Source organism: Chlorocebus sabaeus, chromosome 7 (genome assembly GCF_047675955.1).
Source record: "Chlorocebus sabaeus isolate Y175 chromosome 7, mChlSab1.0.hap1, whole genome shotgun sequence".
Taxonomy (NCBI): domain Eukaryota; kingdom Metazoa; phylum Chordata; class Mammalia; order Primates; family Cercopithecidae; genus Chlorocebus; species Chlorocebus sabaeus.
Window position 1 is genome coordinate 102403121 of NC_132910.1, and position 24334 is coordinate 102427454.

Genomic DNA, 24334 nt, shown 5'->3' on the forward strand with positions numbered 1-24334 from the left:
TAGGAATAAACTTAACTGAGGAGGTGAAAGACTTGTGCATTGAAAACTATAAAACATTATTGAAAGAAATGAAAAAAGAACAAATAAATGGAAAGACATTCCATGTTCATGGATTGAAAAACTTATTTTCATTAAAATGGCCATATTACTCAAAGCAATCTACAGATTCCATGCAATTTGTAACAAAATCCCAGTGACATTTTTTGGGCAGAAATAGAAAAAAAATCCTAAAATTTATATGAAATCTCAAGGGACCCTGAATAGCTAAAATAATATTGAAAAAGAAGGCAAAAGTTGGAGAGCTCACATTTCCTTATTTTAAAACATATTACAAAGCTATAGTAATACAAAACAGTGTGGTACTAGTATAAAGACAAATGAAACAGAATAGGAAACAGAATGAAACAGAAATGAACCCTTGTATTATGGTCAAATGATCTTTGACAAGGATGCCAAGACTACACAATAGGAAAGGACGATTTCATCAACAAATGGTAATGGTTAAATTGGATTTCCACATGCAAAAGAATGAAGTTGAACCCTTACTTTACACCACATAAAAAATTAACTGAAAATGGATAAAAGACCTAAACATAAGATCTGAAACTACAAAACTCCTAGAAGAAAACACGGAGGAAAACTTCATAGCAATTGATTTTGTAATAATTTATTGGATATGACACCAGAAGCGTAGGGGAAAATAGACAGATGGGAGTACATCAAACTTAACAACTTAAGCATATCAAATGAACTAATCAACAAGATGAAAGGGCAACCTACAGAATGGGAGAAAATATTTATGAGTCATATATCTGATAAGGGGTAGTATCCAGAATATATAAAAACTTCTGTAACTCACCACCAACCAAAAACCCAAATAATCTAACTTAAAAATAAACAAAGTACTTGAATATTTCTGTGAAGAAGACATACAAAGGACCACAAAACATATGAAAAGATTAGAGAAGTGCAAATCAAAACCACAATGAGATATTATCTCATATCCATTAGGGTGGCTACTATCCAAAAAACTGAAAAAGTAAGTGTTGGTGAGAATGTGGAAATACTGGAACCTTTGTGCCTTGTTTATGGGAATGTAAAGTGGTGCAACCATTATGGAAAACAGCATGGAGGTTTCTCAAGAAATAACACATAGGATTAGTACATTATCCAGCAATCCCACTTCTGGGAATGTATCTAAAAGAATTTAAAGCACTATCTTGAACAGATATTTGTACACCTATGTTTATTGCAGCATCATTCACACTAACCAAGAGGTTGAAGCAACCTAGATTGTCCATTGATGGATGAATAGATAAGAGAGTATGTTGTTATGTGTACAATGGAATGGAATGTTATTCAACCTTAAAAAAAGAAGGAAATCTTGTTACATGCTACAACATGGATGCTCTTTGAGGGTATTATGTGAAGTGAAGTAAGCCAGTCAGAAAAAGACAAACTGTAGGATTCCACTCATGTGAGGGATCTAAAATAGTCAAACTTAAAGAAACAGAGGATAAAATGATGGTTTCCAGGAGCTGGGTGGTGGGGAAAATGGGGAGTTGTTTGGTGATTATTGAGTTTCAGTTTTGCAAAATGTAATGTTTGAGAGATCTGTTGCACAACAATGTGAGTATAGTTACCACTAGTGATTTGTATGCTTAAAAATCATTAATATGTTAACTTTTATGTTGTGTGTTCTTTATCAATTTAAAAAATGAATAATTAATACAAATTCTTCACAGACTCTTTAAAAAATTAGAAGAGGAGGAAATACATCTCAACTCATTCTGTGAAGCCAGTGTTAATTCTGATTCCAAAACTAAACAAAGATACCACAGGAAAACTATACACTAACTATGAATATGGGCTCCCCATATTCTCCATAAAACACTAGCAAATGAAATCTAGAATAAATAGAAGGGATTATACACTATGATCAAATGGGATTTATCAAACTAGGATTGTAAAGCTGGTTTAAAGTCTGAAAATCAATTAATGTAATACATTGTATCAAGATAAAGGAAAACATGATTATCAACAGCATACTCAACAAACTAGAAATAGAGGGGAACTTCCTAGCAGTCTGATAACGGGCATCTATGAAAAAGTCAGAGCTAACATTCTACTTAATAGTGAAGAATGGTTTTTCACTAAGATAAGGAATAAGATATCTTCTCTCCTCAATTCTATTCAAGATGGTACTTGAAGTTCTAGCCAGGGCAATTAAATAAGAAAATGAAATAAACACATTTATATTAAAAGTAAAATAATCAGTATTTGTAGATGACATGCTCTTGTATGCAAAAACTAGGGAATGCACTAAAATTGTTAGAATGAATGAGTCTAGTAAGGTTGCAGATACAAGATTAATGTATAAAAATCAATTTACAATAACATCAAAAGAAAATATGAATAAATTTTACAAAAGAAGTGCAAAACTTATGCTGCAAAAAGTATAAAACATTGTTTAAATTAAAGAAGACCTAAATAAAAGGAAAACATCCCATGTTCATAGACCAGAAGACTTAATATTGTTAATATGGGAATACTCCACAAATCGATCTACCGTTTCAGTGTTTTTCTATAAAACTCCTATCTGGCCTATTTGTTGAAATAGATAAGCTGACTCTAAAATTCATATGGAAATGCAGTGGACCCAGAATAGTCAAAACAAACTTGAAGAAACGAGTTGGAGAACTCACTGTACCTGGTTTCAAAACTTTCTACAAAGTTACAGTAATCAAAGCAGTGTGGTGCAGGATAGACATACAGATCAGTGGAACAGAATTGAAAATTTGGAAATAAGCTCATATATCCATGGTCAATTAGTTTTCAAGGAAATTTCAAGACCACTCAGTGGGAGAAAGAATAGTCTTTTTAACAAATGGTGCTAAGACAATTGGATATCCACGTGCAAAATAATAGGGCTGAATCCACACCTCATGCCATATACAGAAATTAACTCAAAATGGACCAGAGACCTAAATGTAAGAGCTAAAACTATAAAACTCTTAGAAGAAATCATAAGAGTAAATCCTTGTAGCCTTGGCCGTGTTTTCTTAGATATGACACCAAAAGCATGAATGACAACAAATGAAAAAATTGATAAATTGGAAATTATCAAAATTAAAAACTTTTGCCTTCAAGGGACAACAACAGGAACTTGAAAAGACAATTCACAGAATGGTAGGAAATTTTTGCAAATCCTATATCTGATAAGGTATTTGTACACAGAATAAACAACTCCTACAACTCAATAATAAAAAGACAAACACCCTGCGGCTCACCCTTAACAGTGAGGGGTCCGGGTTACTATGAAGTCTGATAAATTAACTGATTTGCAGGGGTTACTGTGGCAATGGATAAGAAGGAAACCTGACTGGGTTGGGGAAAGGAGGTGTTGGATGGTAATATTGTGAGACAGAACAGAAAGATTTCTTAAGGGAGGTGAGGCCTAAGCTAAGACTTTGAGAACAGATAGGAGTTAGCCTGTTGGAGGAGTCAGGAAAAGCCATTGCATTTAATGGACCCACAAGTGCAAAGACTTGGAATGGTAACAGGGTATGTTGCTTCTAGCTAACTACACGTATATGACCTGCCCTGAGGATAAGAGATGTTTTGGGTTAGGCTAAGTACAGCTCTTTCTTTACAGCATTGTGGATTTCATTGGCCAGATTTTAAGCCCAACTTGCCTAGAAAACAGACTAGCATTTACTCTACAAAGAGTGAGAGCTTAAAATTACTTAAATGGGCCAGTAGATTGATAAAAGCTTACTCTCAAAAAGGTACAAAGATTTTACAATACACCTTTGGGCATCTCCCCTATTTGGCAGTTTACCTTTTCTTTTTGGAAATCAGCATTGATAGAATTCTTGTTTTTTTTAAAGAACTTTTTAGAAAAGAATATTATCTCACCCTCAGCACAATGGGAAATGGAACCAAGGAAAATGTTAGCCCCATAGCCAAGAGAGGAGCTGAGCTTGAGGCTAAGAACTCTGAAGGGAGACTTGGCTAGGTTATATACAATTTTCCCTGAGCCCTGTCTTGTAAATAACTAATGTTTGAAAAATAACTCAGGAAAACAAATTACCTAAATAGGAGTGTGTGTGTGTGTGTGTGAGAGAGAGAGAATTGGAGAATTGTAGGGAGAATGTTTATCTGTCTGGATCTTTAAAAGTTGGAAATACGAGCCCAGGCATTTTTGTAGGAAGATAATTCTGCACAGTGGCATAATTCCAGACACTGGCTTTCTAATCAAATCCTATAGGAGAATTGATATCCTGAATACACATTCTCTCTGGCAGCAGCATGCTTTTTATCAAAACTGCTAAAAAAAAAAAAAAAAAAAGGCCCATTTTATTTTGTAATTCTGATTTATTTACCATCTGTGGGGTGTGGAGTTATCGTTCCAGCATCTGAACTAGAATAGAATGTGTGTCTCTTGTTTCCCAGCTTTGTGTGGTGTCCCTGGCATTATTCAGAACTCTCATTGGTTTACATTGTGAAGATGTGATGTTACAGCTAGTTCTAAGGTGAGTTGCCTTTTTTGTTTCCTTTAAAGAAAAATTCACTTTATACTTTATATTACTTTCTATTCATATACTTTATATTACTTTGGTCATATAAGCTGAATAGGGGCCATGCATCTAAGGAAGAAAATTATCAAGAACATTAATTTATGTTTTTCATTGTTTCCCAAGGTTAATTTTATTTGTACTATTAAAAGTTTGTCGAGGGCCATATGCATTATATTGTAAATATGCTCCTGGAAATTATAGATAGAATGCTTGAAAATGTTCAGAAGTATTATAAAAGCTATTCTGGTCTGTGGCTGAACGTCTTTCTCCTGAAGTACATTTATAGGGGACTTTTGCTATTAAAAGGAAGTTTTCCAAATATAAAATGCTTTTGATATATAATTTCTTTGATTTAATGCTTTGATAATGGTACACACACAGTGTTTACTCTCTGATCTGTGAGTATATTTCAGTTAAATTCAGTAAAAATTTGATAAGTATTTGCTGTGAACTGAGGACTTATATACAAGGTAGCAAAGGTTTGTCCTTTGGACAGAAGTACAGGTGGGAAAGGTTTTATGAAGTGGCTGGGATTTGAAGATGAGTATTAGGAGTCAAAGTGCACAGCTATTAAGAAGACAGTCATTTGGCAATTTAATAGGGAACTCAGGAACACCAAATCTTGTCTTGGCCCAGCAATACCTCTTCTTCTCCAGAACCTGTGAGAAGCATCTGTTTTTGTGAAGGAAAGCAATGATGCTTCCTTATTAGCTCATGATTTAGCTCTGAATCTCTGCACAGAACTCTAGAAACCCCTGGTTAGACCATGATGCACGTCTTTCCTTCTTTTTGGTAAACCCAGATCCTGAACCTTGGAGTTGACTACTCTGGTGAAACCCTACCCCAGCACTGCAAGAAGCGGACCCAGAGAGAATGTGGTCCCAAAGCTGAGAGAGGAGCGAAGGGCTAGGGCTGAGAGGAGAAAAGGGCTAGAGCTGAGAGGAGCTCCGAGTTGCGAGGGTTTGTGCTCTTACATGCTCTTCTGGTGGTGTGGAAGCAAAAACGAAAAAGTGGGACTACCAGGGTCCTCCGGCATGCACTCCCTGCTCCTCCTTCCTTAGTGGACTTCCTGACCCTTCATTGGAGCAGTCTTGGGGAATAAGGGTGGGTGCTAACTTTGAGAACCACTTTGTTTGAGGAGTGGTGCCGTGCAGGCATAACATCTTGCAAAAGAGAATTGATTACAAAATGAGTCTGAAAAAGCTGGTGGTGGCCTATTGTGGAGGGCCTTACAGAATTGTCAGGAGAGTATCACCTATTAGATTTTTAAGTTTAAAAGAGCTTTTGAACTTTTTAGGGTTTTAGATTAGGTCATCAGTAACTAATGTTAAGGATTAGCAGAAAACAAATCCAATCTTAAAGAAACACCCTGGATAGTCTGGGTAGAGCATTAGTTATCTGTCCTAAAAGGATTATGTTAGCTCCTTATCAAGCCTCTACTGATCTATGACAGAATGCATTAGCAAGGCCTGAAATCTGGAACAACTTGGCAAAGCCGTTTTTACTGCCAAAAAAACCAGGCTTTTACTCCAAAGTGGGTAAAACCTGATGGTATTTAAATGTTAAATTCTTAAATACTGCTTCTTTGATGGTAGGAAAACCAGCTGTCTTTTTTCAGTGTACTTGGAAGCCTGGCCTTGGTCTGGAGGTGCAGAGCTTCCCAGCTGTGGGTCACCAGGTCAGATTTAGTCCAGGTGATGGAAGCTCTTGCTTGCTGGCTATTCAGTGACCTTTACAAGGTGAGCACTAATCACCCTTTTACTGCTCATATAGTGGTGGTGGTTGTGTTAAAAAAGTATCCTCAGAGATGGCATCAGTAATGGCTTCTCTGGAGACCCAGACTTGTACCTTATAAAGATGAAGAGATCAGCTCATGGTTGAAATGCATAAATGTTCAAGTCAGGGCTAGTCATTTCTAGGGTGGGTGAGGACAAATATCCCAGGGAAGTGCCTGAATGTTATGTTATCACAAGTTCTGAATGGAATAATGAAAAAAAAAACAAAAAAAAAACCAGTGCTAGACCTGAGGTTAGGACGTGGGCTTGACTGCCTGGTCCTAGGCTCTTTGGGCCTAAGTTTCTTTAATGAGGATGATAGTGACAATAATAATAATATAGTTACTCTTAATTGAATACTTCCTCTGTTTCTAATTCTGTGGTGCTGCTTGAGGGGTTCCACCAGGAGAGAAACTGAGAGGACATACACAGAAGTCGATTGGGTACATAATAGGCATGGAAGAAACCACTGGCTCCTGGTCTCCTCCTTCTGCACTGCTGATGTGACTAAGCCTGTTTTGGTTTTGGAATATGCTACGTCATAAGGTTATTGGGAGGATCAACTGTGGTATGTCTGTGAAAATGTTTTGAAATGCTGTAAAGCAAGATTCTGTAACCTTTGGCCTGCGGGCCGCATGTATGGGGCCCAACACAAATTTGTAAACATTCTTAAAACATTATGAGATTTTTTTTGCAATTCTTTTTTTCCTTTAGCTATCATTAGTGCTAGTGTATTTTATATGTGGCCCAAGACAATTCTTCTTCTTCCAGTGTGGCCCAGGGAAGTCAAAAAATTAGACACCCCTGCTGTAAAGTATAACACACATTTAAGGGAGGGAATTTTCTAGAAAGGACATTTTAAACTAATGAAAATAATTTTTTCCCGATTTAGAATCTGTGCAAAAAGCAAAGCCAATAAAAAAATGTTTATTCTTCAAGTCATTTGAACATTATTTTAAGAGACATAAAAAATGGATTTATAATCTGTCCTTTTTGTTTGCTACTGCCACTGCAGTCATTTGAATATACATGATAAACTTGCAGATCTGAGAGGCAGTAGAGCAATGAAGATTATGTGACTGCGTTTAATGAAGGTATTTGTTATGTGATAAATAAATACTAACTATATGTCAATTTTTGTTACAACCCAAATACTCATAAATACCAACATTTCAAAATGATGATACATTTGTAACAGGTACTAGTTTCTTCATTTGACAAAATATCAGAAAAGTGAGTTGAAATAAGGTATCCCCAAAAACAGGATATTTTAGTGAGCAGAAAACCAAGGAGAAATTGTCCACCTCCATGGATATGACATATGATAGGCCAAAGGCAGGCAGAAAATGCTGACAAGCAGTGAGGTAACAAATATCTGCCATGCTCCTGGAACCTCCCAGTTGAGACAAAATTTAATTGCTTAATACATTGAATGCTATATCTGAATATTCTGGTTAGAGAGTTTTTTTCAGAAGTACTGGTCCATTGTCAGGTTTATGAACTGCCTTGCCTGTTGTGTTCAGATAGAGGTTGTTTTGCCTGAAGAGAAGCTGTATGTATACTTCAGGAACATTTTCATTTTGCATAGGAGTTAGGGGTCTGGAGGAAAGGAAAAAAAAAAACCCAAAAACCCATAAAGCCTGCCAGCCTAGGGGAAAATGAATAGGAGAAATATGGCCAGAACTTCTTTGAATCACAAATGATCTTTTTGAATTCACTAACATTGCTTTGTAGATTTTGGTCTATGGGTGCATTGTTGGAGTTATCATCTCAGAAGAAGTGCTTCACTTAGCTCATTGTACTTCACTGCCTTGTTTTGCTTGTGTTTATGGTCAGTATAGCATAGGGCAATATGTGTGCTTTGTTATCAGCTGATTGTCACTGAATATTCTAGAAGTGATGATGGTTTAATTTAATGACCAATATCCAAGAAAATAAGAAATAGGCCCAGGATTATAGAGGTTTGGGGAAATAGTGAAAATCAGGGAGGATAATATGTATGATATATATGAGATACATATTTTATTTATATATTAGATATATTTTTTCTTTTTTTCCTTCTGTGTTGGGGCATGGCTTTGCAAAATCTGGACCTCTGAAGTCAGATATTTATTAGTCTCTGATTATTTTTATAGTTTCATGAATTTAAATTCTCAAATAAAATATAGTATACATGAAAAGATAGTTTGAGGATAAATACCTATACTAAATTGATAAGTGATTTTTCCGCTATTGGCAGCCAATTCATTTTGATATTTGACATTTGGGGATATTCTGGCATTAATTCTATTTCTAATCTTTTCCTGTGAGTGATGAAAAGACAGAGACAGAGGGGCACGGTCTTTTTTTTCTATTCTTTCTTCTGGGATGATCCTTCATTTTAAAGATACAGCAGAACCACTGCTTTTTTTCTTTTCTTTTAAAAATTGATGTATAATAGTTGTACATATTTTTGGGGTACGCATGATATTTTGATACATGCGTGCACTGTGTAATAATCAAATCGGGATCATTAGGATATCTATCATGTCAAGCATTTATCTTTTCTTTGCGTTGGGAACATTACAATTATTTTCTTCTATCTATTTTGAAATATACAATAAATTATTGTCAACTGTAACTTCTCTACTGTACTATTAAATACTAGCACTCTGTGTAGCTGTATTTTTGTACCCCTTAACTAACTTCTTCTGCCTTCCCTTCCCAGCCTCTGTAACCACCATTCTGCTCTCTACTTCTGTGAGATTCACTTTTGTAGCTCCCACATATGAGTGAGAACATGCGACATTTGTCTTTGTGTGCCTGGCTTATTTAACTTAATATAATGACCTCTGAGAACCACCATTCAGAATACCCCGGGCTATTCATTTGAATACACTCCCCATTTCCTGTTTCGTAGACTCTCTCTTTCAACCAGTAGGGGATCTCCCTTGATTTGATCTATTCAGAAGAAAATTCTTAGTTTCTACTGAAAGCATGTGTTTGTAAAGTTGCAATTCCCCAATAAGTCTTTGTTCTAATATAGTTTCAAGCTACCCACTGGTGATATTTGATAAATAGCTTTATTAGCTTTGATCCAGTGTTCCATTTTTAATACTTCAAAGAATAAAAATCCATGAATATCAACTTAAATCATAAAATATGCTTAGTTTGAGCCATAAGCAGTCATTGCTATTCCAGCAGTATATAAAAGCATCGAAGCAGTTTATTTCTTAAATAATTAATGACCAAAATAAGGATACAATAAATCCTGTGTAATCTGAATTTCTCTAGGCCTCACCAGCCTATGGGAAGAGTTCACATCAATGGCTACAGGACAGGTTTTTCCAGCTCTCACCCCAGCCACCTCATAGAAAACCTTGGATCTGCCCCTAAACCCCCCACCTAACACAAAAGTATCACCCATCACTTCTAGGGATCACCAAGTGAGAAATCTTTTTTGTTTCTCTGTTTTTGTTTTTTAGAGACAGGCTCTCACTCTGTCCCCCAGGCTGGAGTGCAGTGGTGTAGTCATTGCACACTGCAGCCTCTACATCCTGGGCTCAAGTGATCCTCCCACCTCAGCCTCCCGACTAGCTGGGACTACAGGTGCACACCACTACACTCGGCTAACTCTTCTATGTTTTATAGAAACAGGATCTTGCTGTGTTGCTCAGGCTGGTTTTGAACTCTTGGCCTCAAGCAGTCCTCCCACCTTAGCTTCCCAAAATGCTGGGATTGCAGGTATGAGGCACTGTACCCCACCCCCAAATGAGGAGTCTTACATATATGCATGAACAAATCTCCCACCACGGTTGCCACAGCAGCATCAGCCATGGTCCCCTCTCCTGCTCCGATCCCTTTTGTTGCTACTACCTTCCCTTCCCACCCCCCAACCCGCTGCCCCTGTTCCTGCTGTGCACCCCAGCACCTTCCTGTGGTGCTAGAGCAGCATTGCCTTCTCTGGGTGCTCACTGGGGTCCAGCTGTGCTTTGTTCACAGCTGGCGGGTTCACACAGAGGTGGGAGAATGCTTCTCTCTCCTGTTATTTCTGGTTACCAGAGCATCTCTACTCACAGATATCCTTGTGGAAAAGAGCTCCTTTATTTTCTGCCTGCAACATCCATTTTTCCTCATTGCTAAATTCCCCAAAACTAAACCAAGAATCAGAGCAGGCTTGCCCCCTGTTCCATACTTTCCTTTTTGTTCTTGTAACCTTCTACTTTAATGAAACTGCAGTTATGAAAACAGATGCCACCACATCAGACCTGCAGGGTGTGTCTGGTTCTTACTGATAGCAGGTTCACAATATATATCTGCCCATGGGGACAGTGGGAGGAGGGGATGAGGACCGCCTTACCTAGATGGTTTGCTTTTTCTGAGAACTGAAGGTTAAGTGGTAAGTTTGCCATATCATACCTGGAAAGTATTATTAAAACCTTCAGTATCAAGTAGCACAAAGAGAGCGGAATATTTCTTCCCTCTCTGACTCTGGTTCTTGCAGTGGATCAGTTGTGAATATCAACTTAGGTTTTCCTCATTTGGATCAACAGGAGGTGTGGGAGATGGTTGAATGTTTACAGGCCTGAAGACATGTCCTGAAAGTCGTACTTTTTATCTTTTTTTAATGAAAAGCTTAATCTTATCTTGTTTTTCTCTGCACTGTTTCTTTCTCAAATGCCGAATACAGAAGTAAAAACATGCTGGCTGACTGAAAGGTTGTGATTGTTCACATAAGGGCTTGGGCTCATCTGTAATTGGCTCCTGCACACGTATGTGATGCTGGGCTCTGGCTATAAGTTCTTTATCCCATTTGCTCCATTTTTGTTTAAATAAGCAGTATGTTTTTTTCCCCTGTTAAGAAAAGAAGTCATTTAAACACACTTTATTCTAGCCTTGAAGCCCACCGATGTGCTCCAGGTGTGTCAGAAATGGTTGCTCAGGTTTTCTTGTCCCCAGGTTCATAATGATACTAAGATGCTTTTGATCACCAACCAAAAGTGTTTTGTGTGAAATGGGGCCCAGTGATCCTCAATGAGTCATTTTCCATTATATTTTCTCCTGGTCACCCGGGAGAATGTAAAGAAAAGGTTTACACTATGGAGTGGTTGTTTGCTGCTGCCATTCAGTGCCTGCGGTGAGCCAGAGTTTCTGGGATTATAAGAGAAATGATCGAAGCAACTCTTTGCTGTGGTAGCACATTATATTGAGGAGGTAGACACTGAAGTAATCATGATACAAGGTAATAGTGCTTAATAGAGGCCCATGAGCATAGTGGAGGGAGGGATTAGCTCCCTCTCAAAGAAGGTGACACTGAAGCTGGACTTTGTAGAATGAAAGGCATTGGTCAGGCAGAGAAAAGGGGAAATCTCAGGCCAGGTAAAGGTGACAGTGGGCACAAAGGCATGGAAGTGAAGAGGGATCATTTAAGAGATGCAGAAGTTCCTGGAGACTAAATTGTAAAGAACATTAAGTACTTTGTAAAGAGGATGTTCTTTCAGAAGAAATTAAGCTAGGGAGTAAACCCTGGTGGCTGATGAGATGATCAGTTGAGAGCTGGGAGAGGATGAGTCTGCCTCTGGCCACAAGGAGTCCCTGTTATGGCTTAGTTAGTCCCAGTAATGGTTCAAGACATTGCAGAGACCAAACACTGGTTCTTTTTGTCATTTTAGGTATCTGATCCCCTGCAATCACATGATGCTGAGTCAGAGGTGGGCTGTGAAGGAGAGAGACTGTTACTCTGTTTCTGCGGCCAAGCTGCTTGCCTTGACTCCTGTCTGCTGCTCCAGCGGGATCACTCTGACGCTGGGGAACCAAGAGAGGGATTATATTCTCTGGTCGAAGTGTATGCATGACACTTCAGGTAGGAACTCGCTAGTGATGATCTTTAAACCAAAGGATGCCATTTCATCTCGCTGTGGGATGTGTGTCCCTTTGGGTGGACAGGGAATTATGTAGTGTGTCCCATTTCTTTTATGAATGACTAGTTGGGATCCTGTTCTGCTTTGTAAGGAGTTATGGACATGTTGTAATCAGTGTTTATTGACGTGCCCAGACATTACGTAGTGTTGCCAGATCTTTATTTTATGTGGACTTTCTAGTGGGATCCTCAGAGTCAAAATGTGAAAACGTGTGCTAGCTTGTCTTCGGAAACAAGACAGGGGTGAGAGGTGTGGAGATGGCTATTACTGAGACAGAATCAGCCCTTATTTTAATTTCTAAAATGAGCCACTTATAGAAATCTGTCATAAGGATTTACATATTATTGTATATCACTATAAAACTTGAAATTTGTGATATGACAGTGGAATCGCATGCATTTGATTGACCTAGTGAGGAAGGCTGCCATAAACACTTTACAGGGGTTATGATGCTCGGTGCTATTTGCCAGCTACGGTTCACCTCACACAAGCAAAATTGAAATGACCATCTCTGTCAACCGTGGCTCTCTGGCAGGCAGCTGGAGCAAGGGGGCATTTGTGTATCTTTGATGGTCATATGGATGTTTCAATTCAGGAACGTTCTGCATGTCCTGTGACTACTAGGAAATCCCCAGTCCTGGTGTTGAGTCAAGCATTTCCAGTTTGTATTCTGATATCCACCCCAACAATGTCATTCTGTCCACCCAGCTATAATTTTCTTAAAGTGTATTTAAAAGCTGGGTTACTTGACTAAGAAAATGTCAGTATGTTTGATATTAATGTAATTTGTAGAAATTAAGGTTGTCTTACTGATTCTTTGTCTTTATATGAAGATGCATGGAAATTAGTAATTTATGTAATTTAATTGTATTTTCCTATTAGGCAAGTTAGTATGGATATTTTATATTTTCATACCTAAAAGTTGTTTTAAAAACATATTTAAAAATTGATGTCTTTTCTAAATTTACTATGAAGATTTTTTCAAGAATGATTCTGTGGCTAGCCTTGCCTCAGAATTCAAAATTCAAGTTAAACCTATGATTCTCCATAACTTGCCAACTTCTTTCTCTGTGTGATCACTTTTAATGTTTCGAAGAAGGTAGTATTCCCATTTTACAGATGAATAAACAAACTCAGAGAGGAATTGACTTGTTCATGGCTATACAGCTAAGTAGGTTCTCTGGTTCCAGATTCCATGTTCTTTCTACTCTCCTGCCTCTGGAATTGCCTTACAGCAGATAAATGCCCTAATGGATGTGTGGTGACATAGCTAGCTAGCTAGCCAGAGTAATTACTGTACAGGGGTAAATAATTTTCCCAAGAAAGTAGCAGAGCCAAGATTCAGGTTCTGCATCTTGGTTCTGTGTCTTGGTTCTACTACTTTCTTGGGCAAATTACTTAAGTTTTCTAAATCTTTTTTCTTATCTGTAAAATAGTACCTACTTCAAAGGGTTATTCTCAGGAAAGCAAGTGAAGACATGTAAAGCTCTTAGAAGACTGCCTGGCATGTAGTAAGTGCACAATACATATTGCTAGTAGTAGTATTTGATGTCTTTTTACATAACATAGATAAGAGATAAACACTAACATTTTAGCAGTAGAGCTGTAAAATATGAATTATGTCTACCCTAATGCCCTGGAAATGGGTATCCTTAAAGGCTCAATTCTGACCCAGTCTGGTAGAGATTTAGAGCATGAAGAGACGTGAGACTTGCAAAGATGTGGCACTGAAGAAAGAATGGAGGTCAGTGTGAAATTGCCTGTGCTTGAATTGTGGCTCTTCCACAATTTGGGTTGGGCATTCTTTCATCTCTGAGCCTCAATTTCTTTATCTGAAAATGGAGAAAATAATATCTACCATACAGGATCATTGGGAGAATTAACTTAGATAGCATTGATAAAGCACCTGCAGCATACTAGATGTTTAAGAAATGATAGACTATATATTTTTCCCTCAGTCTTTTTCTTTTGAGGGAAAATGTAAACTTATAGGAAGATATTTTCACAGCTATTTCAGTAGTGAAGTTGGAACTTGTAACATCAAAGGCAGTCATGGTAACATGAGCAGCATTCTTAGGTTAAAATGACTTTTGTAGTGAATATGATTTTACTTTAGGAGACCATTTGATAATATCAACATCCTCGATAGTCCCCAGGAAGGCAGAATGAGTTAATAGGCTTTTCTAAAAACCCAGGATTTTTCTACAAAAAGTCTGGTTCTCAAATTCATGGATTATCAGCCTTCCACTTTAGATTCAAAGTAAAAAACTTTAAGGTTATTACTCTGTGGCAGGTACTATATCAGGTGTATTACCTAATTTAATCCTCTCAACAACCTGAGAGATTGCTGTCATCAGCTCTTCTTTCTCTAATGACTCGTACCAGATAATAGATTTCCATTGGCTATAGCCACTATTGACTGGCTATATTGGTTTTCTATCTTCTGTGAGTGTAGAGTTTCTATTATTAATCTTTCCTTCTTACAATCTAACCATATTATTCAGGGGTTGTTTAATCAGATATAATTAGACCCAAAGTAGCTGGCAAGACACAGTCTTAGCCTAAATGGATCACACCCCCATCCACGACCTTTGTCCCCACACCTCCCTTGTTCTAATGGACCTCTGCCTCCTGTGCAGGGCCTGTGGAGTGGCCATTCCCTGAAGCATTCTCCCAGTCAGCCTGCATTGTGGAGTATGGGAAAGCCTTGGACATCAGCTACCTGCAGTATCTGTGGGAGGCCCACACCAACATCCTCCGCTGCATGAGGGACTGCCGTGTCTGGTCCGCCCTGTATGATGGCGACTCCCCCGACCCTGAGACGTTTCTCCAGGGTCTGACGGAGGAGGGCAGTGTGAGCTCGGCCTGCCCTGTGTTCGGGCTCCCGCAACAACTCCCCAGGAAGACGGGACCTCAGCTGGCTCCCAGAAAGGACAAGAGCCAGACAGAGCTGGAATGGGATGACAGCTATGACACTGGAATCTCCTCAGGGGCTGACGTGGGCTCCCCAGGGCCTTATGATGATCTGGAGGTTTCACGCCCCCCGGCACCCATCGATCCCCCAAAACACATCCAGGAGATGAAGAAGAATGCCATCCTGCTCTTCAAAGGGTCCTACATAGAAGAGTCGGACTTTCAGGATGATGTGATGGTGTACAGGCTGTGTGCTGAGAAGGACTCTGAGGATGTGAAGGATTCTCAGGAGGAAGCTGCTAGGCCACCAGCTGAAGCCCAGGCTGAAGTTCAGAGTGTTCCCATCAACAATGGCTCCCTCCTCAGCACCCAGCCAGAGACAGATTCAGAGGAGGAGTGCAGTAGGGACAATTCAGACCCATTTCACAGTGAGCCCATGGAGCCAAAGCAAGAGAGGGAACCTGAAGCAGCCACAGAATCCAACTCAGAGTTAGCATCCCCTGCCCCTGAGGCAGAGGACAGCTCTAACCTGACGGCCGCCAACCCGGAGAGCGAGGATCTCATTGCCCAGTATGATCAAATCATTAAAGAGCTGGATTCCAGCGCCGAGGGCTTGATGGAACAGAATTTCCCCACACCTGATCCCTTGCTTCTCACTAAGGAGGAAGAAGGGAAGGAAGAAGAGAGCAAAGGAGAAAAGGAGGAGGAGGGGAAGAAGGAGCTAGAAGAGGAGGAGGATGACTTTGACTCTTTTATAGCGGAGACACCTGCTGTAGAGACTGTGCTTTCCCCGTTTGTGGGGAGAGATGAGGCTGTCTTTGCCAGTCGCCATCCTGTGAGGACTCAAAGCACCCCATTCACAGGTGACCATCTTACATTGCTTTGTGGTTTCTGCTTTTGAAAGTACTTATATGTATTGGAACAGGAAAGTAAGGTAGGCAAAGGTAAGGAATATGATCGGTTTGTCTAACAGAGGGCTGAAAATATTTTTGTCAAGAGCAGAGGGGTGACTTTATTTTTATTTTGCCGTTCTTGCAACGATTATCTTATTTATTTCTCAAGCTAGGGGTTAGATTTTATTACTTAGTAACTTCTTTTGATATGTCAGTGTTAAAATAGTAGGGCTGATTAAACCACACAAGAATCCAGACTTCTTATTTAATGACTTAATTCATTCTAGTGTAACTAACTTATTTTTCTCCTTAACACTTATTTACATTTATTTTTAACAAATGACTGTCTCCCCGAGTAGAATGCATGCTCTGTGAGGGTGGAGCTCTATCTCTAGCACTGGAAGAGTGAACAGAGCACAGAATAGGTGCTCAGAGTCCTTGTTGGGTGACAGTAGCTGTGTACACATCAGAGGCATTGGGGTTAGCTGTGCCTTTGCCTGGGAGCTCATTTCAGAGAATCACAAAATCTTTATCCAAAAATAAGTAGAGTGGACCCACATCAACTAAGAGTGCTTTGAAAGAGTGTGTGTGTTCAATGATACACCACCAGCCACAGGTAGAAATCTTGCAAGAGGTAAAGGGATAGGATAGGATTTACAGACAGGCAGATTGGGCTGAGTACTTATGATAGAAAACATCATTAAATATTAGCCAACAAAATCTGCATTTACAAATCATGGTGCAATGGGAATCGCCATAGATGAGATGGCTCACTAAGCCCAGGGAGGGCAAGGGTGGGACCACTGGATGGTGTTTAGGTAGCAAGGAGAGGGGCTGGAAGATAGTAGCAACGGAGGGCGACAGTGGTCTTGGAGCCAGGTCAGGGGTTGAGTCCTGGCTCTAGCATTTAGCAGCATGTGGGCCTTAGCATCCCAGGCCTTCCGTTTGCTCCAGTGAGGACTGAATGAGATACTGGGAGGTCATTATTCATTTTATGACAGGTAGCTCCCTGGAGAAGCTTGGTGAGGAGGGACTGTGCTCCTACCTCTTGGAGTAACCCAAAATAGATGAAAACAGATTGCCTTCTGGTCCAGCCAGCCAAGTAGGCTTATGTGATTTCAAGGAGCTCTTTCAGCCTCCTCCTCCAATATTTATTCATCTATTTACTGATGCCTGAAGACTTGTATATATAGGAAGAAAGCTTTTAATTCCACAATTAAAGGCTTGCGGTTCTGGTTGAGATAACGTTTCAGTGTGAATGAGTTTTAATTAAAATTCAATCAGTCAGTCAATCATAAGTAAAATGGATTAGATAATCTCACTTTTCCCAGTTGATAAGGGGGACAGGGAAGGGGGAGCTGGAAGAGTTCACTTGGAGGGAAAGGGCAGCAGTAACTTGGCATGTCACAGCTTGCCTTCTCGTAGGACATCTGGGCTACCCATGGCCATGAAGATTATTCTTCAGAATTCCAGCTTTCTTACAGAGGAGCTTCATTCCTGGGAAATGTGTAAATAGAGGAAAGAAAGTATAGCTCAGGGCAAGGTAAAAAAAAAAAAAAAAGCGAATCCAACACCCAATTAAATAACATCAATATTTTACATATTATACACCTGAGAACTGACAAAACATACTGCAAGCTCTTTGATACATACAGGTAATTGTCACTAAAACCTTCCTTTTTCCTCTTTTGAACCTTGTACTCAGCTTTAGGAAACATCTCTCTTTCCATGTATGTCTGCTTTATAGTTTCTGCACTTCTGAGTGTGTTCTGTAGCATTAGGCTTAACTTCTTCTCTCCAGGGCATCTGATTTCCACTGAAATGAGTTCACTTCCCAGCAAAATCAAAGCATTCCATTTGTCTAATTTTATTTATTCATGTGTTCAGCAATCTTTTATTGATCCCCTGATGTTTGGCAGGTGCTATGCTAGGAAATAAGGACACAACATTAAAGGAATTCACAGACTTTCAGAGGAGACCCCAACAAAGAAGTGTACTCTCTTAGTGGGAAATGCATGATTAGTTGTCATATGCCAAGTCCAGTGGGAACCCAGTGAGGGGAGTGGGAATGGCCTCAGAGAGAAGAGGCGTGGACAGTGCAGGGAAGTCCCCAGGTGAAAGCAGGTGAGAATGATAGTCCAGACAGAGGAGACAGCAGGAGGAGACTGAAGAGCCTGCCAGCCTGTGGGGTATGACCGCATGGATTATGTGGGGTGGGGAGGTGGGAGAGAAAGGCAGAAAGCTTGGTTGGTGCCAGCTTATGGAGGGCCTTTGGGCCAAGCCGAGGGATGGAAACCTTGTGCCCTGGAACTGAAGAAGCCCCTGGAGTATAAAGTTGAGGAATGATGTGACTGGATCTGAAAAGGCCAGCTTTGGTAGGAGTGTGGGCCGAGCACTGGAGTGGGGAGAGGTTGGTGCCAGGAAAAACAAGTGAGACACCCTTATTGCCGTGTCAGAATTCAGAACGTGCCAGTGCCTTTATCTAGTAATTCTGTAATTAGTAATTACTAGTAATTAGTAATCTAGTAATTCTAGGAATGTCCTGAGAGCTGTATTCACACTGTGTGCTGAGGTGTACATACAAGGATGTTCATTGCAGCATTGTTTAGAATAGAAGAAGACTGGAAACAACCCAAATACCCACCAGTGGGAGACTGATTTGCTTGTGCAACACCCCGGCAATCTAATGTTTTGTGGTCCTGAGATGGGACAGCTCTGTATGTGTTGATATGAGGTGTGGTCTCCAGGGTGTATTGTTAAAAATGCTAGGTCTCTCTCTCTTTCTGCCTCTCTCTCTCTCTCCTTGGCAGGCAAGATAATGTGTTGGGTAAGAGCACTGGAACAGGTGGTGAGAATTAAAATTCTATTATTCAAAGCTGGGTTCACTTAGCATTCTGCCTCCTCTTTAAATGGGGATAAATAATAAATATACTTCCTAGGGTTGTTTTGAATCTTGAGTGAGTTGATACATGAAAAGTGCTCAGCACACTGCCTGGCAGATAGGATGTGCTTAATAACTGTTTTCAATAATAATTAAATGAAATCTCTCTTAACATAGAAATACTGTTGCTGGAGTCCAGATCAGAAATGAGACTGACCTCAGGCAGTGGAGCAGGGGAGGTGGAGCTTCAGGTCCACATCAGGAGATATGTCCAGGGTAGAATTTGCTGAGTGGAGGCACAGAATCGACGGCTGCTCCATTCTTGGACAGGGGAAGTGCAGGAAGAGGGTGCAGGTTCGACAGAGGCAGGGGAACAGGGGAGAGCCGTGAGTGGATGACAGGAGGCGCAGTGGAGATTGTCTCAGTGACTTTGAAGAATGTAATACTTTGTGAGGCGGGGAGTCTATGTGTGCTCCTAGGAGATGTGGGAAGAAAATAAAACCGCTGTCTTCCAGACACACCTGCAGCTTCCTGAATTGTGCTGAGTCTCGATTTTCGGCTGCTTACCAGATCCCCCTACGCACTTTTTGTTAAGCAGGAATTTTTTTTTTTTTTTTTTTTTTTTGTAGTGCTAGAAACTAAGAATAAAGTAGGAATTTGAAAGTTTTAACACATTTTTTATTGCACACGCCCAAGTGATGAGTCATTTCATTAGCGGACAGTAATTAGAATGTCAAAGTGGACTCCATTTGTATCATTACAGTCTACTGGCCTTGACCTAATAATAGTCCGTTATTCACATAGGTCAATAATGACATGATCTTCCTCTCCACAGGGCATGGGATTCAAGCTTGTGGGAACCCTCCCACCACACCTCACCCCTTATAGTAGTGATGTCCTGTGGACGGTCTCCCCTGGTCACTGCATGGTCAGCAGTTTAGAGTTTGTAGGATGGCTGGATGTGGCCAGGCACAGTCTGGGACTGGGGAAGAGAAGTTGAGGGATCATTTTAGGGTCATATGTTTTACAGAAGACTCTGGCCACCTAAGTATGTCTCAGTTCACCTGCTTTTCTCCATCTGGAAGGAAATAGATGCTGAGCCAGGGACTGTAGGGGAGCAGGTGAGAAGAAGCTGAGGACAGCAGCCTTCCCCCTCTATATCTACCTGGAAAGCCAGAATTGTGTTGCGATGCCTTAAGAGTTACCATTGACATTTCTGGGATTCTTTATGAGAAAACCATTCATTGCTTTCAAACTGGGGTCCCTATCCAGAGTTTCCAGATGTGTTTGGCAAAGTCTCCCAGTTGTTTGTAAGCATCTCCAAGGAGTCTCTATCTGAAGAGTTCATTGACCTCTTATGTCATGGAAAGTGACTAAAGACCTCTGCCTCCCATCCCAAGGATGGGAAAGTTGAGGCTAAATGCCACACGTGAGGGGATGGTGCCTCTTGTGTTGAGATCCCTTAGAGACATCCTCGGTGTTCCTGGAGACAGAGATTTTGCAGTTACTCCCTTTCTCCCCTGTGTGGTAAAGGTTTCAGTTTGGTGTTCCCATTCTACACACAGAGCTTCTGTTCCTTGCAAAGGGTTTTACTCTCTTATGCTACCAGGGCTTCTGAATGAAGCATCTTGTGATGAAGTATGTTTTTGTAATGTTGGTGACATCTTCATAAGGCATGGCTTATTTATCAAGGGATGTGTACTTTTGTTATAAACATGTCATGGTTTAGTAGCATCATCAATAGCTCCACCAAGGGAAATGCAAAATTCTCATTGATTGTGTTTAACAGAACACTTTTATGGTAAAAATTTAAAGTATCTTCAAGTAAGTTTATTAATGCCAGATTTATTTTTGGTTTTCCCTGCTCTCAGTGAACTCAAAGCATATTAATTTTCTAGTGACCCAAAGTAGCAGAAACTTCATTTTGCCTATTTTTTTTTTTAATGGACTGCTTTTGCATGACTAATTTTTTTAACTGCTTTTTTTCAATGACTGCTTTTGTAGTCATACAGATTTTCTTTTTTAAGAAATCTATGACACAGCGAACTATATCTCCCCAAACTGACACCCTTTTCTCTCTCCTCTGAAAATTCAGGTGTGGTTACTGAGTTGCTAAGGTTATAACCAGGCGCTCCTCCACCTCTCACCTATTTTTTTTTTATTGTTCCACATTACAACACTTGACAAAACCAAATTTTTCTCAGTGTGCTTGTTCAGGATCGACAACCCCTGTTCTCAGTGTTGCTATTTGATAAACATAGTTTGTGCATTTTTGGTGTTTTTTACACAGATGTTTTGTTACTAAGACTTTCAATGGCCTCTGGTGCTTACATGAAACGCTACAGTCCATATAGTCTGTGCATCATGAGATGATGGCTGTCATGTGTTAAGCACTGGCAGCCCCAAGAAATACAGGAACAATGTAGAAAAGCATATTTTAATTTTAAAAAGTTAAATTATTTGGTTTTTTTTTCGAGGTCTGTGATAATTTTAATAAGTATCAAAACTGCTCATGGAGTCAAAATGTCAGTAGCCATGCCTATTTTTCTGTTTTCTTTTTGCCGTGGTGGTTTGTTTTCTGTTTTGGTCTCGAGGCAGGAGAAAACTTGGCCGTATTTGCTGTCTGGCTTGCACCTGCAGGCCCGTGGTGGTTTGGGAGCTGTGGCACCGATGGTTCTGCCGTTGTCAGGGAAAGGCATCTGTGTGAGCCCAGCCAGCCCTGAAGCCTTATGTTCTTCCTGCAGGCCCATTCATCAGCGTGGTCCTGTCAAAGCTGGAGAACATGCTGGAGAACTCTTTACATGTTAATTTGCTGCTTATTGGGATCATTACTCAGCTAGCCAGCTACCCCCAGCCACTCCTGCGCTCCTTTCTGCTCAACACCAACATGGTCTTCCAGCCAAGCGTCCGCTCTCTCTATCAGGTATGTTAGCTGAGCCCACATCCATACCTGTTGATTTTGTGGGTGCTAATTTGTAGGGCATCTCTGCTCTAATTCATTTGCTTTCCTTCCCTGTCCTATTAAGCTCACTGTGTAGTTTATTCTAAACAAACTGTAGAGCTTCATTTGGTTCGATGTTTTGAGGGTGCCCTACGCAGAACACCCAGGCAGTTAAAAATGAGCCAATGTCTAACATCATAATAGTTCCCATAATGAGGGTTGTACCTGCAAGATATATTGATAACTGAGAGTGGAATTTCATGGTGAGGCATTAACATCAGTAATGCTGTTTTGACAGGTCCTTGCATCTGTGAAAAACAAGATTGAACAGTTTGCCTCTGTGGAGAGAGACTTCCCAGGACTCCTCATACAAGCCCAGCAATACCTGCTCTTCCGTGTGGACATGTCTGATATGACCCCTGCGGCACTAACCAAAGGTAAGCCAGGTTTCTCCACAGCACCCCTCCTTAAATTCCTCCTCCACGTCCCTAGCCTACTGGCCTCAGTTCACAGACGCTGCACTGGCTTCTGGATCCTAGAAGCATTCAGATATTTTCATTTTTATGCAACAGGGAGGAACCACCTCTTCACATTCTTAATCCTAAAGAAAGGTCTCCCTTGCTCACACCTGGCCTGTTTCCTTTGTGGAGGGTCTAGAGGGGATTTGGTCTTTTAACTGAGAGTGGTGCCTGGAAGGAGCTGACGTGTAGGGTATTATCAGGCTAGAATAAATCACACAGCACACATGGGCCAGAAAGAGGCATTATGTGCACTCTCCGAGCCATTTTTTTGGGCAGCCCTGTCCTGAGGAGGGCATGTGTTCTCTTTATTATGTTTTCAGAGGCTCTTGGGCCAAAAATAAGTGTGCTTTAGGGCCCTAGGAGGTAAAACAAAAAACAAAACAAAAAAACGGTTTGGACTGTGAGAAGTAAAGTTTATGCCCAGACTAAAACCTCTCAGAGTGCCTTTTTATGAGCTCTAGAGGAGGCGTTAGGCCAGGGCCCTGGCAGAGTGAGGAGTGGGGGCAGGGGATGGGTCGGTACTAGTAGGAGCGCTGAGAATGGCTGGCCAGGCCCGGGAGCACCACTGCTGCTTTACCTTATCTAAGCTCTGGTTGGACCGATTTGCTGACCATTGTCCCCTGAGCTGTAACTTAGGCCTTGGTAGGAGCAAAGTAGGAATGCCACATATTGCACTGGCTTTTACTTTTCCACACACAGACCAATCAGGCTTCCTTGTGGCAGATGAACAATGGAGAGAGCTATGAACAATGTGCAGCTATTTGATCTTGGTTGCTTTACCTCACAGGCCCAATGTCGCTTGACTTTTCAATGAAGGATTTGTTCTCCATCTCTTAGGTGCTTTCTAGCTGAAGCCAGAAGTTGGGTTGTGATGAGCCCTTAGGGTACTGCAAGGTAGGGTTTGAAAGAAAGGTAGGCTATGTGCCACTGGTAAAGTGAGGAGCCGGGCTTCAGGCTGTTGGACTTTGAGAAGAGCAGGCAAAGGTGTTCATGGAGGGAGAGGCCCCGGCACCTCTGTGGGAAGGTGGACTTCAGGTGCCACGTGGCCTCCTTAGACACACGGGTGGTCAGTGTGTGAGCTGTGTTCCTCCTGAACAGGGCACATGTTGCTGCCACCTACCCCGCGAGAGAAGGTGCACCAGTTACCAGTATAATAAACCACTGCAGAAACTCACTGGCTTAGCACAAGGCCATTTATGATTGCTTATGAATCTGTGTGGTCATCTGGGTGTTTTGCTGATCTGGGCCAGGGTGATTTTGCCTGGACTCGCTTGTGTGGCTGCCATCAGTGGGTGGCTGGATGTCTAGGATAGCCTCACATCTGTGGCTGTTGGCTGGAGTGATGAGGGTGATGGGGGTGTTCCTAACCATCCAGCAGAGTAGCCCAGGCTGGTCCATGTCATAGTTAATAGGATTCCAAGAGTGAGAGCAGAAGCACAGAAAATCTTTAGAGGCTCAGACTCAGAGCTTATGTAAGGTCCATTCTACAGCATTCTGTTGGCCAAAGCAAGACACAGGGCCAGCGCAGATTGAAGAATGGAGCAAAAACCCTACCGCTTGATGGGAAGAGCTGCAACAAGTTGTGGGCATTCTGTAGCCTCCTAGACAAGGCCTAGTCTTCATTGTATTTTACAGTTTATAAGGTGCTTTCTCAGGCGGTCAATTTTCATTATCAAATAGCACTCTGAAAAGGGCAAAAAAGGTACCATTAGCTTCATTTTCATTAAGGAAGCCAAAATTAGAGGTCCAGGGTATTCAGCCAGGATCGTGAAACTCAAGTGCCTGAGTCCATCTTAGCTAATTCAGAGACGAGTGTACACATTGACCAACCTACATACACTGAGGTACACCAGATACTCAGGGTACACTGAGCCTTAACCCCCACATTCAGGGAAAGGGTGAGGGTCACTCACACCTTGGGCTTATCCTG

General features: G+C 40.8%; 1 protein-coding gene across 2 annotated transcripts in view; it reads left to right on the forward strand.

Moving 5' to 3' along the window:
* FHIP1A (FHF complex subunit HOOK interacting protein 1A) overlaps nucleotides 1-24334 on the forward strand; it is a 264702-nt gene that overhangs the window by 228988 nt on the left and 11380 nt on the right. For both annotated transcript variants that reach the window (XM_007999990.3, XM_007999992.3), the window contains 5 exons: nucleotides 4456-4535; nucleotides 12007-12197; nucleotides 14895-16031; nucleotides 21687-21865; nucleotides 22182-22320. In XM_007999990.3, coding sequence (XP_007998181.1) covers nucleotides 4456-4535; nucleotides 12007-12197; nucleotides 14895-16031; nucleotides 21687-21865; nucleotides 22182-22320 — 1726 coding nt within the window. The remainder of the gene's footprint in view (nucleotides 1-4455; nucleotides 4536-12006; nucleotides 12198-14894; nucleotides 16032-21686; nucleotides 21866-22181; nucleotides 22321-24334) is intronic.